This window comes from Talaromyces marneffei, chromosome 1 (assembly GCF_009556855.1).
Source record: "Talaromyces marneffei chromosome 1, complete sequence".
NCBI classification, from domain to species: Eukaryota; Fungi; Ascomycota; class Eurotiomycetes; order Eurotiales; family Trichocomaceae; genus Talaromyces; species Talaromyces marneffei.
The window spans coordinates 2900758-2919218 of record NC_072348.1 but is presented as its reverse complement, the minus strand read 5'-3'; the positions used below and the strand labels follow the sequence as shown (position 1 = coordinate 2919218).

Here is an 18461-nt window from a genome sequence, read left to right as displayed (position 1 = left end):
TGGTGTTTGGCGGGCCAATTGATTACATACCAGTAAAACATATGCTCTATTCTGTGCATCTTTTCTGAAGCAGAAATGTATCCAAACAGCCCCACATTGGTGTTGGCTGTCTAGCCCCATGTTCGCTCCGATCTGGATCCAATCTTTGACCATGTGGGGAGACAGACATCCCTGCATCTCCAACTACCGTACCTTTACTTGTCGCTCGTAAGAAGGACCCCGCATCCATTTGTCATCGTTTTAGAAGAACAGAAAAGATGTATATAGCTCAGACTTCGGCTGAATTGACCTCTTACCACCAACGACCAACCCCCTAATCTCCAACTCCAACATTAAATCATGCCGGAAACAGTCCGACCTGCCTTCAGCGGCCGCGCCGAACCGCGAATCGCATATGGCACACCCTTCCCCGAAGCAGTCGCCAACCAAGCCACCACCTACTTCCACGCCTCAAAGGTGTACGTGATCTGTTCCGGCTCCTTGTCACGCAACACCGATGCTCTGGACAGACTCACGCATGCTTTGGGCGACAAGTTTGCGGGTGTTCGGATCGGAATGAAGCCTCATACATTGTGGTCAGAGGTTGTGGAAATTATCAATGATGCGAAGAGTGTGGGCGCGGATTTGTTGGTGACGCTTGGAGCGGGCAGTTTGACGGATGCTGCGAAGATTGTTTCTTTCGTACGTCTCTCTCCCCCCCTGCACAGAACTTTACAGGTTGGATGTGCTGCTGACGATGGTGGTAGGCCCTAGCAAACGACGTCACAACATTCGACGGCCTCTACACTTTGACTACAAATGTAAACAAAGGCGACAACAAACCCGCCGAAATGGACACCACAATTAAAGGCTCCGTTATCCCCATCATCAGTATCCCGACTTCCCTGTCCGCGGGAGAATACTCTGATTTCGCGGGTGGCACAAACGACAAGACGCACCGAAAGCACAGTTTCCAGAAGCCCCTCCGTGGTCCAAGACTCATAGTTCTCGATCCAGAGTTGACCGCTACAACGCCGGATTCTATATGGCTGAGCACCGGTATCAGAGCAGTTGATCATTGCGTCGAAACACTCTGCTCAAATGTGGCGTATGATGAAACGGATGAATTGGCGCAAACGGCGTTGGGGATGCTGGTGCCCGGATTGTTGAGGAGTAAGCATGATAAGAAGGATTATGAGGCGAGACTGAATTGTCAGTTAGGGTCTGTTGATGCAATGGCTGCGTGTACGCATCCGGAGAGGGTGGTGGATTTGGGTGCTAGTCATGGGATTGGTCATCAGGTACTTTCTTTGTTAATCGTGGAAATGATGGTGTAAGGCTGATATGTGATAGCTCGGACCCCTTGGCGTCGGCCACGGAGAGACAAGCTGCATCTTGCTGCCGGCTGTATGCAAATACAACGCCCTCAAGGGTGCAAACAACGCCAGGCAGGCGCGCGTCCTCAAATTTTTGCTGAAACAACCAACCGTTCAGGACGCAGTCCAAAAGTACAATATCAACACCGACACAGCAGACCTGGGTGACGTCCTAGACGGCATTATTCGTGAACTAGGTATGCCGCGTTCCCTCAAGGAGGTGGGCGTCGGCCGTGATCAACTCGACAAATTGGCCGAACACTCTCTAGAGGATCGATGGTGCAAGAGCAACCCCGTGCCGTTGGAGAAGAAGGAGCAAGTTTTGGAGATTTTGGAGATGGTAGTCGGAGCGTAGTGATAAAAACAAAGCTATGACGATAGAATTTTATATTCTGATGTATACTTCATATACACACACATACACACATATATATATATATATATATAGATAGATCAGGTAGAAGCCTTGATATACCAGGCCACTGTATCCTTCAAGCTCTCCACCTCCGGCTCCCCGATAACACCATTATCCCTCTTCTCATACAACGTACCACCCTCAGCCCAAATACGCCGCAACGTAAACAGAGCTGCATCAGGACGACCATCCTTCCAAGCCATCTTTTCGAATTCTTTGAGCGCATCATTAGAGACTTCTTGAATGGTCCATCCACTGCCCACTTGACGCTCAAACTCTGCTTGAATCTCAGCTGGAGTTGTAGTGTATGAATTCACTTTGAGAGCTTTGTTGAATGTTGCAGGGCCTGCGTGGCGGAGGGCCGCGAGGACGAGGTCGCCGGTACTATATACACTGTCAGCACAACTTTCAATTATTGGACTTTATGGGAGGCGCACTCTTTCATAGTCGTAAAGCTAATCTTATTATCCTTCTCCAAGAGGTAAGCTTTCTTGGATTTCACATCCCATCCACTCGTATACCCCGAGTCTCCCTTGAGAAACATCTCTGGATACGGACCCGTCACAACATATGTATATTTCAGACCGCTATTCTTGATCTCGTCATCTTCTTCAATATATTCTCTGACTTTTAGTTTGCCTTGATGGGTTGGTTCCCCTGCAGAAGAAGGGCCGTATTTGATGTCTGTGCCGTATTCGGATGGGAAGATCCATTTCACAGAAGACCCCGGGGAGGCGGCGAGTTTGATGAGTGGGATTTGGGGGATGATAGCACCTCGGCCTAGGGCAAATATTACTGTGTCGATTCCTTCTTTACAGTTAAATCGAGTGCTCAGCCTATAAGAGGAGGGAAGAAGGGGATAGTACCCTTGTAAGCATTCAAAACATCCTGCTCATTACTGATATCACCAACAATGATCTCAACATTCTTTGGCCTGAGTTCTTCGTTTATGAATTTTTCTTTCTCGCTACCTGCACCGGGTGCAGAAGTCAGGATCGCGACGCGATCAAATTCAGATCGTGCGGCAACGATGGATTGAGTGATGAAGCGGCCGATATTCCCTGTGGCGCCGATGATGAGGATGTTGCGCGGTTTGAAGTCTGCCATCTTCTTTCTGGTTTCAATTGAGCTCATGCTGATACTGAAAGAAACAAAAGAGAAGAGAAAGGAATAAAAAGGAGAAACGCTGTTAAGTACTTGAACTAAATTATCACCGACTCCCCTCAATCACCTCATCCTCCCCTCGCCCCGCAACTAACTAGGTTAATCAGTTCTGATTATCAATCAGATACGAGTCCGATGATTACAAAGAAACATTAATAATCGATACGTTCTGTTAGTTAGTTAGATGGATTTTGTTCGATTAGTGTCTCAAAATTCGTACTAATATATGTATGGCTCCTGCGTTGATATTAAACAAGTATGTCAACACAGTGAATGTATATATATAAAACTATATACAGTATATAGAATTGCTGCACGCGGGATACCTAAATATGATTGGTCAATTCTCGGGTTTCTGGAAGGTATGTAGGTTAATCATAATGCACAGAGTAAAGACATCAATCTGTAAGCCAATAAGGACATGGCTTAGTCGAATAGAGAAAAGATATCTTACTAACGCATATTATAAATCGATAGCAAAAGCGAAAATGTGCAAGGGTCCAATCCGGTAAGGTACCTTGAGGAGCGCGTTTGAAGAGCGACCGACTTCAAAGTAACTTAAGGTTTTACTCAGAGAAGCCCTCAATCCACTGTCTGTTAATCTGAAGAACAGGCCCACCAGCTTCTCACATTCATTAAACAGTCATTATCAGTGGTCAGACCGTCATATTTATTCCCCAGATTGATCGCCGAACTTTCCCAAGTGAGAAACTCCACCATAATAAACCAGCCTTGTGGAGCCAGTGTGGTAGATTCGAGGTGTACGTACTATCAGAGTACTGTGTAAACATGTTCTATCTTAAACCTTACCACAGCGAGCATCAAATGAGAGCTTGAGCCAGCAGTAACGAACCAAAGATATGTCTACCGGTCGACTCAGCTTGAGCACATAATTGGCCATGATCCTTAAGTGAATTGATTTTGAGGAGGAATGGCTGAAAACCGAACAACCGAGACATTTCCGCATTCGGAAAGTCCTCCTGTAATTGGCAATCCAGAATTTGCACCTCCAATTCTCGACTACGATTCGTGAATTCTATCCACCATCCATCGAATCTATCCGGTCACTTCGCTCATGGATATGGAGGAATGTGACTTTTATCTCTGTCCAGATACAGTATGCTCTACGGGGCGAGGCTGAGTTCTCGAAAGTCTATATTATCTGATTTTTTTCAAGAAAAGGTTGAAGAAACTTTCCATTATCTATACTATGCATATGGACTCCTGCGCGAGCTCAAGCAAAGAGAAAGTTGGTAGCGAGTCTGAATGGATCGTGCCTGTTCAGGGTGACGTCTGTGTCTCCGCCGTCCCTGCTACCTAGGTGTTCCGGATGTCCAGTTGCAGTGAACCAAGTGGAAAAAGGAGCCCATTCGCCAAGAAAAGATAAGGTAAATTTCCTCTTTTGGTGTCGAGCCCGAGATGGCATTGATGTTAATTCTAGAATACTAGGTAGTAGGTATATATACATCATTGGATATTTCGATGCATTTTTTTGTTCTCTATCGACAGCTTCGAGTCTACTGACAGCAAACGTTTCTGAAATTTCGCTGCTGTCTCATACACAATTGTGAGAAGACTAACGGATCACTCTGCTGTAGCAATTTGTTCAACGATTCGATGCGTGTGCCCAGTAGCATGCTGCTCATCTGAGCTCACTCCTCATCTCTCCTCCAGTCATGGAGTCGACAAAAGACCCGAGACAACAACAATCGGGGTTCAACATACACCAAACAAACAGCCTCATTTGTATATGGGTACTATTATCAGTGTCGAGCGTGACTATGATACTGAGACTGATATCCCAATTCGGAATTCTGCGGGTTGTTCGAGCGGATGATATTTTGATGATTATAGCATGGGTTCGTGCATCCTCACTTCGACAATCTAGTAGCTTGATAATTCTTTTGTTGACTGTTGGCAGATCTTTGAAGCAGCAAAAACGGCCACGTCCACCATCGCCATATACTGGGGCCTTGGCCGCCATGACTGGCAACTCTTCAGCGAACACAACTTCGAGAATGTAATGCGCTTTGAAATGTATTCCATGACCTTTGGTACTATAAGCGGAATGTTTGGTCGAGTCTCATTTGCAGTATTCTTGCTGTTTTTCATCCAACGGGTTTCTCGCCCCCAGACGTACTTCGTCTGGTCCATCATCGTTGTTCAGGTGGTGATTAACGTTTTATTTTTGGCTTTTACTCTTGCGCAATGTGCGCCGTCAGTGAAGGGGGCTTGGGCAGCCGGTATGTGTCAGACGTCCAGGTCGACGTTGGCGGTTCAGTATGTGCAGGGAGGTAGGTCATCACCTTCTGTAAGGTTCTCAAGTGATAGGAACTGACTGGATATAGCCATCAATGCGACATCGAATATCTGCCTCACTTTTCTCGCTGTGAGTTTAATCCTACAAATACGTGCGTCAGGATATGCCAAGGCAAGCCTTGCTATCCTTCTTTCTCTCAGTTTGATGTAAGTTCCATCTCCACAAATCATGATACATTTATGGATATTGACTGTTCAGCGCCACTGTTGCTGAGATTGTCGACACTGTCGAGGTCAGTCAGACCCGCAATGAAGGCTCCGATTTTGCATGTGAGTATACTACAGCACCACATCTTGGACTTGCTGCTGACTGGATTGATAGATCGCCTCAATACGTGGAATTATTGGTATGCGTAAGTGTCACTTCTACCCGTAGGACCACTTCCACGTACTAATTGATGGAAAAAGGATGGAAAATGCCGTTATCATAATTACAGCTTCCATGCCCAAGATTCGGCCAATAGTCTTGGTGGCCTATCAACGCCTCAAAGAGTTTCGAATATGGAGGAAATGCACCTCTAGAGGTCGACTCGACTTTCTTACAAAAATGCATAACAGAAATACGACAACAGTTCCTCTGCCTTTCATCCCTGGCCGTGGTATCTTAGTCGCAGATGACTGCAAAGACTCATCAATACTCCCTCGACTTGAACCAAACCCCAGCAACAATAGCACATACAGTAAAGAATCAAAACCCACAATTACCCAGAGCTGCAGTCACCGCTCTGGGCAGTCATATAAGGGGAAAGGTCACAGTCGATATTTCAGCAGCATCAGCGGCAACTCAAGATTCAGTCTCGGACCTCGTTCCCCCACCACAACAGCAGCATCTGGCCTCGATAGCATTGATCTAGCAAATCTTGACCAGCAACAGCTCGCCGCAGATCTTGTTCCCGTGTCGGCGTACAGGCTGACATATCAAACTGTTATTACGGCTGGTGATCCACAACCTTCGCAAGCACCATCATCAGCGACATCAACTCAAATGCCTCAACCTCCTCCCTCAGCAGTGACATCGATTGCATCCCTCCCACCACCGAATGGAAGCGGTCGATCGTCACGGAACAGTATCCGCCGAGACGGTGTGGATGGATTCACGACTACCAATTCCTCTCTCATCTTCTTACCAATCACCAATAACAATCCTAGTAGCGGTACCAGAGGAGGAGGGAGGAGGAGCAATCGTCACAATCGAAACGCCGCGTCTGGACAGCTCCCCATATTACAAACGAGTCATTTCACTATTGAATATGAAGACGATATCAATAGTGCATATGGTGATGATACTATCAATCAGCAGCAACAGCAGCATGACTTAGGGCTTGTATGGGCTGATGCTGACGCTCGACAGATTAATATGACTGGGGACAGAATGTATAACGAGGATGACGCTGATGCTTTGCAGTTGCATGACGTGGGTTGTATATTGGATGATTCACCATCTAGGAGGAATCAGTCGTGATTTCTAATTGATTGACGGTACCAAGGTACCTGTATATGGAAATCCATGTTCATAGAAATCCTTCGCATTTGGCACAACTATAAATATTGAATAAATATATAAATATTGAATAAATAGAGTGAACCAAGCTCCAGACCGCCCCATTCATCAAACTGGCTTGTACACACCACGGAATCCATAAGACGGACCTGCGAGGCCCAAGGGTATCAACATCACTGCAGCCTTGCACAATTGGTATATTGTTTCAGTGAGGGGTTTGCGGAAGCCGAAAATATTCAGGAGCATTTGGATGGGATCCAGAAGGTTTTGCTGGAGGAGTTGTTGGCTTAAGGAAGCCTGTTGTAAGATAGAGCATGTATGGAGTACACCTAGGTAACTAGTTAATAGTTCGTTCTCATACCTTCCAGAGTAATACCCTGGATCGGACTCTTCAAGAATTTGCGATGCATTTAAAAGAAGAACAACCCTATATTTGGCGACAACTAGCCAAAAGAGCCGATACAAGACATCATGATATGCCAAGCGTCCAGAAAAGAATCTTGTAAAATAAAACTGCTGACGAAAGGGGGAATGGAAAAAAAGCCGTTTGTATGAACTAAATTAGGTCTCGAGAATTACACATAAGAGAAAATTTCATGACACAGAAAATATAGCCAGCTAGCACCAGTGGGCATTTACTGGAAATATTTCCTCACAGCTTCCTGATTATCCGGATTGACACCCGCCAGAATCGCCTCTGCGTTTATGCCTGTTGCTTGTACTAATTGTTTCGCAGCGTCCGCGACTCGCTTGGCTGTCTGGCCTTGAAGAGTCTCGTTATCGAGGGCTTGTACTATATATCCGAATACCTTGTCGGCATTGGAGAGTACGGCAGGGTTTTGTCTGTCTCCGTTAGTATGTTGTGATACTGAAATGAATGAAGGGACTTACTGGTCAATCAGCTCAGCGAGGAAAGTGTAGGCATATGGAGCGGCCTCCTCGTCGTTCGTGATTGGCAAAGTGGTCAGCCAGTTTGCCACGACTTCCTGTGCATTCTGAACCTTTTCGTTATTGAATCGAAGAATCTTGGCAATACTGGCGGAAGCGTTCTCGGTTGCAAATACATGCTCTTCCGTCCTTGCATGAGGATGCTGCGTAACCTGGAAAAGACTGGGGATAGCAGCTGCCACAAACTCGGCGTAAACTGGTCCTCCCTTTTGAGCGGCAATACCGACACCATATGAAGCAGCTTGCCTGTTGGGACCGTTGGAGTCTTGTAATCCGCGAATAAGAGGCTGTAAAATGTGATCCTGGAAAGCCCAGGAATCCGGGCCGCAGAATTCAATTACGTCGTCCATAATGCACGTTGCCCATTGTCGCTGTGTGGGATCGGTGCTGTTAATAAAAGCATCGTAAATAGGCATCAAGCGCTGCCACGTTGGCAAGAAAGTCGATCCCTGGTTCTTGAATACGGCATGGAAAGCCTTGTTCATGTCGCTGAGAAGAGCCTGGTCGTCTTCAATAGCATAGGCGATCGACATGTTCTCCTCGTCATTGTCCTCGGCCTCGGCCTCCTCCTGGGCACGCTCCTTGACTCGAGTTTGATAATCTTCCAAGGACGATTGAACAGATTCAATGAATGCTTGCATGTGCTCCTGGGTCAAACTGTTCTTTCCAACCACCTCAACGGATTCGTAAAAGCATTGGAACATCTCAGCAAGGGTATCAATGGCGGGCTCAGCACTTAGAACTTCAATAATCTTTCCTGCCACGTTACTCCAGAGCCCAGCGAATCCAGGTGATTGGATTCCATGTGCCTTCTTGTATGCGTTGAGTAGGTGGGGAATCAACTTGGCAGAAGAAACACGAACAGGGTCGTGGAAGAAGAATGCCAGACCGGGAACAGCAACCTTCTCTAAGCACTCGGCAACGTAGGGCTCAAATGAACCTTCCAACACCTGAGCATAGACGGCGAGAAGCTCAATGGCGGTATTCTTGTCTTCGAGAAGACTTGTCCTGATGCCAATGAGTTTTCCCTTCAATGGAATAAGCTCCCATCCTTCATCTTGTTCAACCATTTCGGCCTGTTCGTCATCTTCCAACAATTGGATATCGGCCTTGGCGGCAGCAAGAGTAAGAAGAGGTGGAACAACAGCGCCCTGGAAAGGCACGAAATCTTGGCCAAGAACACGGCACATACGGCCCCAGCAGTGAAGCAAATACTGAGATTGGGGATCGTCGGAGTCCGTAATGTTCTGTTGAATTGCTCCGAGAAGGTTCACCAAGTTGATGGCATCCTGTCCCATTTTCTCCTTTCCGACAGCCAAAGCAATCAGAGTAGCACACTCCATAGCCTTGGCACGTAGCAGGCGGTACTCCTTGGACTGCTCCTCCTGAAGTACCTTGAAAAGCAACGGCATGAGTGTTTCATAGTACTGAGTGAACGCCGCCTCTGCCGAGTCTGCGATAGTAGCAATGGTGGAGAGAGCTTGTTCCTGAACGAATCGCTTGTCGGTGCGCAAAAGCTGAAGCAGGTGTTGAAGTAGGTCTCCGAGATAAGGCTCAAGAATACTCTTCTCGGCCTCTTCGCAAAAGTTAACCAAGGCAGCTGCGGCATGAGCCTGAACACGTGGTTCGGTAGAGTCGAGCACAGGGATAATGTTGTTCAATACCACAGCATGGTATTTTTCCTGCATAATACCGGCGAAATCGGTACTCATCTGACCAAGAGCGTTGCATCCTGCATACCTGACACGTGGGTGAGGGTCTTGAAGAGCAGGAACAACAAGGGCGAGAACATGGTCCAATTCGCTAATCATCAGGTCACGGCAGCCCTCAGAGATAGCAGAGATGGCCATAAGGGCAGCATGTCGATCCCTCCAAGCGGAAGACGACATCATGCGTGGGATCCATGCAAAAGTAGCAGGAAGGATAATATCACCACCGAGCTTGTTTGCCAATCGGTCCATCGTCTGTTCACCAGCGACATGGTTCAAGTCACTTTCCTCGAGCTCGAGCTGTTGCAGTTCATTAGCTTGGACCAAATGCACAATAGCGGACTCCGACAACTCACATCTTCCGTAGCACCCCACTCTTGCGCATCGTCATCATCAGCACCAACGTCTGTCATCAGACTGAGACATTGGGTGACCATCTCTGTAGCATAGGTTGGGTCCTTTTTGCACATGTTCGGGGAGTATTCGGCGAACGTCGCAAGAAGCTCCAGGGCATTCTGTCTGACCTGGTCGCTAAGGTCCTTCTCCGCGATAACGCTTACGCTGAATTTCACGAGGTTGTTGAAAAGGTTCTTGAACATCTTGGGAGAGTATTCGGCCAATTCGACAAGGGAGATGAATGCCTTTGAAAGTTCCTCGTCTTCCTCTGATTCTTTGAGCGGAGGAAGAATATTTAACAGATCCGGAGCAAGGCTGAAGAAACCTGCATGTTGTTTCTTCGGAATAGAACGGAAGAGGGCAGAGAAAGCTTCCATTGCAGCAAGTCGCACCTAGATGTATTAGTCCTGCATTCTAGACTTGCAAACTGGAGACATACTGAAACGTGGTCATCTTTGAACCCCCTGCTGAAAACACTCAAGACTGCTTCTTGGTGTTGTTTCTCAATAATACTTGGAGTCGTAGTAAAAATTCGGAATGCAGCTTCGCGTAAGCCTGCTTCAGTAGACTGGCTAGCCTGGAACAATACCCCAAGAAGCTCCGGCCACGAATCGCCTATTCGCCATTTTGTCAGCTGCCGTATGACCTCCTCAGACGAACACCAAACGTACCATTATCTGTGTATTGACGGGCGATCTCAGCAATAGCATCACCGATCTTATTCCTCACATCGGCGAGCGTCTCGCTGCTCAGACAGCCAACAAGCTTTTCACGAATCGCAACGCGTTGCTCGGGATTCAAATTCCAGAAACACTCGTTGGTGTCGCCACTACGCGGATCTTTGGTGTTTTTGGTGGCTATTCGTCGAAAGAGCACCGCGGCGAACGATCGTGTCTGCAGAAACCACAGGTCAGTTTTAAATCGCTGGAGGAAGTTAAACAAGTGAAAAAGTTTGACTAACAGCCGCATCTTCTGCTCCCTGAAGCTGTTCCGCCAGGCCCATCAAAAGGACATCTGGACGGTTCTGAACCCAATCATTGTTGAGCTGGTCTTCTGCCTGCGTTCGAATAGTATTGTCGGGGGTGGTCAAAGCCCGCAGAAGCTGCGAAAGGGCGGAGTGGATTTCAGGCGCGAGTAAGGACATTCTGAAAGCTATACCACCAGTCAGAGAGAAATACAAAAGACAAGCGAAATAATAAGAAATAAACAATTGGGATGAAGTCGCGCCCGTTGCGGCGGGGTTGGTTTCATGGGATGTTTTTGTTATTGAAAAGCGGGGACTTTTTTGCATACTTTTTGACCCTTAAATTATTTTTTTTTCTGTCGAGGGTAAAGGCGTATATTGAAAACACTTGGACTGGAAGATCAATAAGTGTGTAAATAGTTCGAATAGCTTAGATGCAGTGTCTGCATCCCAGCGTAGAAGACAACTTGTCTTTGTGGTGACTCAAACAGAAAAAAGCAAGAGGCGTGGCTTGAGTGAGGTGAGTGAGAGTTCAGATTGTATGAAGTGGGATGAATGAATGAATGAAATTCCGCCCGCCTCGGAGCCAACACAACACAGAGAATACATACGATACGTTCCGCGCTAAGGCTTATCGGGCATAATTTGTCTAACAGCTCTTGCAAACAACAATATGGCGAGTACTCGACAGAAATTAAGAAAATAAGAAGAAATTTTTCTGAATATTCAATATGTGCATTTATCCAATGTATTCACACAAGTCTACTGCTTAAGTGCCGACAGATCGGGGAAACTAATGATAAAAATATAAGAGATGCGATATTAATTAAGGCTACAAGACAAAAACGAAAAGGCAATGCCTTCAGCAACAAGGATATCTATGCGGTCCGTCGACGAAAGAATACTCAACAAAATTATCTACCACTTGGTCGGCTGAGAATAAAGACACCGGCAATCACTGCGGCAAGAGTGACAATAGCGCCAGGCAACAAGAGATCGTTGGGGACCCCGGCAATGAGTTGCTCCTCTGGAAGACGTTGTTGTGGGACGGCATGCTTGGTCGTTCTAGTCGATCGGCTGAAGTCCTCCTCCTCTTCCTCGTCCTCCTCGATGTGTCTGGGAGCACGCTCTTTGAGAACGGACTCAGGAGGGGAAGGGGGTTTCGAAGGAGCCGGTAGAGGTTCCGAGGTGGCAGGAATGGGGGGCTGAGAAGGATCATGGACGAACAGATCAACCTTCTCATGGTGGAGTTTTCGCGCCTGGTGAACAGCGTCTGAAAGGTCCTGATCAGTAGTGATGGAAACGGTGTCTCCTTCGTTGTCGAGATAGCTCAAAGCAAATCCGGTGCTGCTGAGCTTTCCATCTTCCACTGATGGCTCACCACCAACAGCTTCAGCTTCTTGGCCTAGTTTAGCAACGACACTAGCAACAAGGGCAGAGAGGCCCTCTGAAATGACAACATTCACACGGTGCACGCGGCCGCTAGGCGCCTTGAATTTGAATGCGAATGGCGTGTTTGCATCGTCATCATGTTGTTCTAGAAGTTCCGAATGCATGTCGTCGCCGTGATGAGAAGCTGAGTCGTTGGGGAGGACGCTGTCGCCGCGATCAAATCCAGCCTTGGATGGTTCCGGGCTGAGTACAGACCGATGAGGAGTGTGTGGGCGATGACTGCCACCGCCAGAGACCATAGAGTCGGATTCATGGTCCATGGACAACCAGAACTTGTTCCAGGCAGGGCCCTCATCATCACCAGTATTCATGGAGTTAATCTAACAGCTATCAGCATGCAAAAGATATTTCAATTGGAAGCAATTTCAAACAAACCTGCTCGAGTGTGGCATATGTCAATTTAAGAACATCGACCATGCCGACAATTTCACCAGCCTCGTTCATAACTGGCAGGTTCAGGTAATGTCCGTCTGTCCGACGATTAGTTATTGAATTCAAATTACTTATTATAAAACATACCGTGCATCTTGCGCAGAGCAGCCTGGATGCTCATATCAGTGGGCGCAAAGTCAGGGTGAGGAGTCATCACGCGGACCACACTGCAAGTGGCAGGGTCGAGGCCAGGAGCGATGACACGCAAAACCACATCCTTGCTAGTAAAGATACCAGTAATGGAGCCCTGGTCTTGAACAAGAAGGGCAGTTGTGTGGTGCTCCTTCATCAAAGCAGCAGCCTCCTTGACTGAGGTTCGGACCGACACGGTGGTCGGTGGCATACCATCCAAAACCGATTCGAGGGTAGGACCGGACATTTTTTGACGCAGAGCTTCAACGTACTGGATGATTTGCTGAGGCTGACTTGATCCAAGTTCTGATTGCACGCCCTCCAATGCATCGTAGAGCTTCCGAGACGAGCTGTAGGCACGCTCTAACTTCTCCATGGCGTCGTAGAAACACTTGGTAATATCGAGAATACCGGAGATATCTTGGTTCTCATCCATAACAGGAAGATGACGGAAGCCCTTACGGACCATCAGATCAAGGGCATCGGTGGCACTGGTATCCGTGCGAGCGCACAGAGGATTCTTGGTCATGATCTCAGCAATAGTCACCTCCCTGGCCTTCAAGCCAGCTCCAACAACACGGAAAGCAAGATCCTTGGCGGTGAAGATACCGGCAATGCGTTCATCGTCGTCAGTAACCAAGACACAATCTTCTCGTTTGGCGGCCATCAACTGTGCGGCCTCGGCCACAGTGGTGTTGGGCTTGATCTGTAGTGCCTGACTGGGCTTCAAGGCCAATACGGTTCCTGGGGGAGCTTTGCGATTATGGCGAGGGCGTTGCACATGGTGACGCTTTTTGTTGAGGTCGGCTTCCATTTTCCTGCGAATTGCCTAGCATCATGAACATGATTAGCATGCAAGCCTTATAATAGTAGCTTTGGGGGCAATTGCATACCTCATCCCGCTTTGACTGATTCTGTCTCTGCCTGCTAGCAGCAGTAGCAGCGCTTCCTGCATCACTTTGACCTAATGCCGAATCGGGCTTGGGTCGAGGGATATGAGAACCAGACGGACTGTTGTAGTCGAAGTCAGGCATTTTGCCTCGGCCAATGGTTTTGTTCGGCGTGCCTCGAAACGTGCCGGTGGCAGACATCTTGTCGATAGCGAGGCTGAGGCCCGTAAAGAATTGATTAGGATTATATATGTCAGAAGAACGGAAGTATAACAAAGACAGAAGACAACAACAGCATGGGCGAGTTGCATGTTTCTCGGAAGAAAGATAAACAATCCCTGGAGGAAGCCGTGGGTCGGGAGGGCACGGGGTTCCAAATTCCAGAGCACTAGCAATGCGCTATTCCGCTGTGGGACTAACGCTTGAAACGCCCCACTATTGCTCCTGCTGTTGCCTTGATGCCTGGTTGCCTGGTTGCCTGGTGGCCCGGTGCCTGAGGTATCAAGTCCCAAGTCTCGTGACTCTGCCCTCGCTTAGCTCCCACAAACGGGGCAACCACCAAGCACCGCAGGCTTATCGACTTACCCGCCAACACCGACAATCGACAATTTGGAAGTTCCGCGACAACCACCCTCTTTGCAGAACAACTTCCAAGTTACTGTTCGACCCGGTCGCTTACCCAGAAGTCAAAATGGTCAAGAAGAGAGCGTCCAAGTAAGCCTTCACCAATTTTTTTCTTGCTTCGTCAATGCGGATCTTGAGATCGACAATTCGAGATTGAACAACTTCCGATGAAGACGCACACACGCACAATTGTCGAATGATGCTAATACGGGTTTCTATTTTCTAGCGGACGTAACAAGAAGGGCCGTGGTCACGTCAAGCCCATCCGATGCTCCAACTGCTCGCGATGCACTCCCAAGGACAAGGCCATCAAGAGATTCACCATCCGCAACATGGTCGAGTCCGCCGCTATCCGTACGTCTACCACTCCTCTCGAAACGTTATGGAATCTGCTGGAATTGGAAATGGAAAATATGTATTGAATATGGATCTATCGATATGACTACGACATGAGAAAGAGCTGGGCATTCCGCAGATGGACATATCGTTGGCTATACAGTGTGCTGGAGGAATTACTGGCTAACATGGGGTTTTCCTTGCAGGTGATATCTCTGATGCTTCCGTCTTCACCGACTACGCCGTCCCCAAGATGTACTTGAAGCTCCAGTACTGCGTTTCCTGCGCCATCCACGGCAAGATTGTCCGGTACGTCTGCACCCTCGACAATTCCATGAATCTGTTTCCACGAGTCATATATGCGCACACCATGAAAGACGGCCATAAAAGCTGACAGGATTATTTTATAGTGTCCGTTCCCGCGAAGGTCGTCGCAACCGTGCCCCCCCTCCTCGTATCCGCTACAACAAGGATGGCAAGAAGTTGAACCCCCAGCAAGCCGCTAAGACCGCATAAATAAACTAAAGGATACACTACAACGAAAGTTGTGTATTTCTCTTTTGTTTATTTTTTCTTGATTGCATTGACGTGTTTAAAAAAGAAACGGTTTTTTATTATTTACTATCATGAAATGAACTGGGAAATGACGGATTTCTTTTAAGCAAAAAAAAAGAAGGGAATCTGGCAGCGCGGTGTGTGTCGGGGAGATGAAAGTGATTTTTCGTCTCTTCGAGAGAGGGATCTATTAGAATGGAACCATAAAAATATCAATTCTTTAGACCTCTGAATGACTTTAACAACAACTTCTTATTTTCTCCTTTCCAACTTCTTATTTTCTTCTTTCCATAGAACACGGAGGGCGACATTCTGATATGAGATGGCGTGGGGACTGGAGTTAGTATGCGAGAGCCAACAAACCCTTGACTTGTCTCCTGGGGACGTAGTGGATTCGCAAGGGCCTTTTGCCAACCTCGGGTGTGAGTCCAAGGCGAGTAGCTTTTACAGATATATGAATAAGAATATGATGCGTATGAACCTTGGATGTATGTACCCTATTCGCACCACAACTTCACCTACGACGTATCCCCCTAACATGTGAAAGTTTTTAAAAAGGTTTCATTTCTCGTTATTCGTTTTAACGCAAATACCTTGCTATGGATACAAATACCCCTTCTCAAAATAATTCCCGTAGATATCAACCACGCCACTCCTGCCTTTAGGCGTCGGATTCCGTATCACTTTTACTTCCCCGGGCCAATATCCTTCTACATGTAACGGAAGAGCGTTGTGCGCGGGTTGACTATCGAACGGTGACGAGCATGGCGACGATGCTGATGGGGAATGACGCTGACTGGCTGCCTTAAGGTCTTCGAATTCCTTCTTTTTGGATCGCCTGAATGATGCCAAAGCAGAGACTAGATCGATTTCTGGCTCGTTGGGGCCGGAGGAGGATCGAGGTATCGGCTGCTGTTGTTTACGACTCGATGAGTCTGAGCCTTCGAGCTCTGATACGGCGGAGAGCATGGAGTCGTCGTCAGGCCCAAGACGAACCCTTTCATTCAAGACGTTCATTGCAATCTCTTCATGCGGCTCAGGCACACCGCATTCCTCATTCCCAAAGAAGCTGAAATCGTTCGAAGCAGCAGACCAAAGACGCTCAGAATCAGAGTCACCCGTTGTCGCCTTCAAGCTACCTTGGTCCTTTTGATGTGCTTTCCAGGGACTTAGGGCTCTCAGCGGAGCTACTTTTCTTTTGACTGCTGGCGTGATTTCTAAAACCAGACATTCTAGGGCAAATAATGATTTTGCGTGTTGTCGCTCTGCTTTTAAACGGTCACGACCCGGTGGGAAAGAGTAGTCTGCTCGCGCTTGGAGTTTTGCGAGGAGCATTTCATCCGAACACGCTGTGATAAAACGGATCAGTGAGGATAGGATAGGGGAGCTTGGTGAGACGTGTGAGGGAACATCGGTGAGTATCAGGGTCTGAACATGGGGTATATGAGATGGATGAAGACAAGGAAACGTCGTGCTGTTCTTTCCATGTCGAAGAGGTAGTACTTCGGTCTTTGGCCGCTTGGCTAGGAGCTCTTTAATCTTTCGGCTGCGTTGGGCTGATATAGTAACCCCTCCGTCGCTATGACTGCAGTTATCTTGCAACAATTCTTTGTCGTCAATGTTCTCAGAGCTTACCACTTCTGCAGCAAAAGCTGAACCACAGCGTAAAAGAAGAGGCTCGTCCGGGTACTGATTACGTTCGGCTACTAATTCAGGACGAGAAATAGAAGAAGGCATCGAAGTATCTTCCAACTCAAATAAAGGAACCTCCCCAGCAGGCATTTCGTAAATCTCGTGTGCTGTATCCAACTCAACGCGATGGTTATGAACATCCAGCTCATAAGTTGGTAACTCGGGAAGGAGTTCAGTGATAGCAGTCTGGCTCGTGGCTGGAGCATCTTTCGTGACGATGGCATGGTTCACTCTGAGATATGTCAATCCGTCTTTGGCATATGCACCAAGTATAGGGATTAGCTTCTCCGCTCCTGGTACTGTATTAAATTCAGCTTTGGGACCAGACGGCGAAAGGAGAGGCTGGTCCTGTTGCAGAGTCTGAGCAGCGTCTACGCTCCCTACGTCGAGAAGATGGAGTCTTTTGGATGCGAGCAAGGCCGCAACCCCTTCGACTGTCAGCCGGTTGTCAGAAATGTACAAGTGGGTAATCCCAGAATTTGGGAGATGCTCAAATATAGAGCGCCCTGTAAGCGGGCGGGTAAGAATATTGAGAAAGTCTTTGTCCAGGTCAGGATTCTTCAGTAGAGCCGGAGCATGGCCCTGGTAATATTCATCCCCATTGCCATTCACCTGACTTGTTCCTTTCGGCATGAAGCACGCCTGTAGAAGCGACCTCACACTCCTATCTGTAAGCACATTGTTCCGAAGGTCCAACAATCGGACATGGGTCCCGATTGCATTTGCAAGAAACTCGGCATCGGCATCTTTCAAGCCAATTCCTCGCAGTTTCAGTACCCGCAAGTCTGGAAGCTCGCTCAAGACAGATAACACGATCCGATCTCTAGCTGGCGATGTGCGTGATAAATCTAAGTATACTAAAGCGGGAAACCGTGAAAGAGCAGTAGCAATCCCAATCGATGTTGTATTCGGTTCTCCCTCTGCTAGGAGTAATCTAAGGTTGTATGGACGATAAGCTTGCGCCTGCTCAGGGTCGGGAGGAACCTTGAGGCCGATAGTCGCATTATGATCGAAAAATGGCAGTTTTGATACTATCAAGGACTGCAGCCGGGGCAGAGAGTCCAAGAGATCTTTGAGCCATGGTGCACGCGGCCCACCATATATCTCCGACAGGGCTGGGGGTAGGTGAAGGGTATGGGTCAAATTGCGAACTTCAGGTCGTGCATGTGGTAGGGTTCGTTTGAACCGGGTCAGCGCAACATAAACGGCATCGTTTTGGGTGCCAAAATGCGATGCTGGATCACCCCAGAGATGTGGATTGAAGATTGCATGCCATCGTCGACTTACTAGCGAGGCAGAGCACAGATCGGCTGAGGGGATGTAATCTGCTATGATGGCCAGCGCATCTTTCATGATGGCATGCTCGTACGAAGGGGGTATGACATCCATGATGCGATGCGTTGTGGATCTTATGTAAGTCCAGCAAGCGATCTTCAAAAGTCATGCATGATATTTATATTTGCTATGTACCGGTAAACGAGGCGGACGCTCGGCAAGGGCATACGTCCTCATGCAGCAGTAACTGCATGAGCAGCCGCATCAACGAAGCAGCACCACATGTCAAATAGTCACTCTGT

The 18461-nt window shown here is 47.8% G+C and overlaps 6 protein-coding genes across 6 annotated transcripts; 3 read left to right on the top strand and 3 right to left on the bottom strand.

The window, feature by feature from the left end:
• Positions 1-339: 339 nt before the first annotated feature.
• Positions 340-1710, top strand: EYB26_001098 (uncharacterized protein; the record flags this gene model as incomplete). Its single annotated transcript, XM_054260409.1, has 4 exons — positions 340-681; positions 747-1152; positions 1201-1280; positions 1333-1710. The coding sequence occupies 4 exons, from the start codon at positions 340-342 to the stop codon at positions 1708-1710; spliced, it is 1206 nt and encodes a 401-aa protein (XP_054116384.1).
• A 98-nt stretch (positions 1711-1808) lies between these two features.
• Positions 1809-2904, bottom strand: EYB26_001097 (uncharacterized protein; the record flags this gene model as incomplete). Its single annotated transcript, XM_054260408.1, has 3 exons — positions 1809-2154; positions 2208-2577; positions 2637-2904. The coding sequence occupies 3 exons, from the start codon at positions 2902-2904 to the stop codon at positions 1809-1811; spliced, it is 984 nt and encodes a 327-aa protein (XP_054116383.1).
• A 1811-nt stretch (positions 2905-4715) lies between these two features.
• On the top strand, positions 4716-6715 carry EYB26_001096 (uncharacterized protein; the record flags this gene model as incomplete). Its single annotated transcript, XM_054260407.1, has 6 exons — positions 4716-4793; positions 4856-5228; positions 5283-5400; positions 5453-5523; positions 5576-5606; positions 5662-6715. 6 exons carry the CDS (start codon positions 4716-4718, stop codon positions 6713-6715), a joined length of 1725 nt encoding a protein of 574 aa, XP_054116382.1.
• A 674-nt stretch (positions 6716-7389) lies between these two features.
• Positions 7390-13878, bottom strand: EYB26_001095 (uncharacterized protein; the record flags this gene model as incomplete). Its single annotated transcript, XM_054260406.1, has 11 exons — positions 7390-7597; positions 7646-9711; positions 9768-10199; positions 10247-10422; positions 10479-10701; positions 10769-10959; positions 11101-11109; positions 11694-12543; positions 12599-12693; positions 12743-13616; positions 13681-13878. 11 exons carry the CDS (start codon positions 13876-13878, stop codon positions 7390-7392), a joined length of 5322 nt encoding a protein of 1773 aa, XP_054116381.1.
• Positions 13879-14368: 490 nt separating this feature from the next.
• On the top strand, positions 14369-15153 carry EYB26_001094 (uncharacterized protein; the record flags this gene model as incomplete). The annotated part of the gene is made up of 4 exons (XM_054260405.1): positions 14369-14391; positions 14528-14655; positions 14844-14946; positions 15048-15153. The coding sequence occupies 4 exons, from the start codon at positions 14369-14371 to the stop codon at positions 15151-15153; spliced, it is 360 nt and encodes a 119-aa protein (XP_054116380.1).
• A 636-nt stretch (positions 15154-15789) lies between these two features.
• EYB26_001093 (uncharacterized protein) lies at positions 15790-18273 on the bottom strand (the record flags this gene model as incomplete). The annotated part of the gene is made up of 1 exon (XM_054260404.1): positions 15790-18273. The coding sequence occupies one exon, from the start codon at positions 18271-18273 to the stop codon at positions 15790-15792; it is 2484 nt and encodes an 827-aa protein (XP_054116379.1).
• Between the last annotated feature and the right edge of the window lie 188 nt (positions 18274-18461).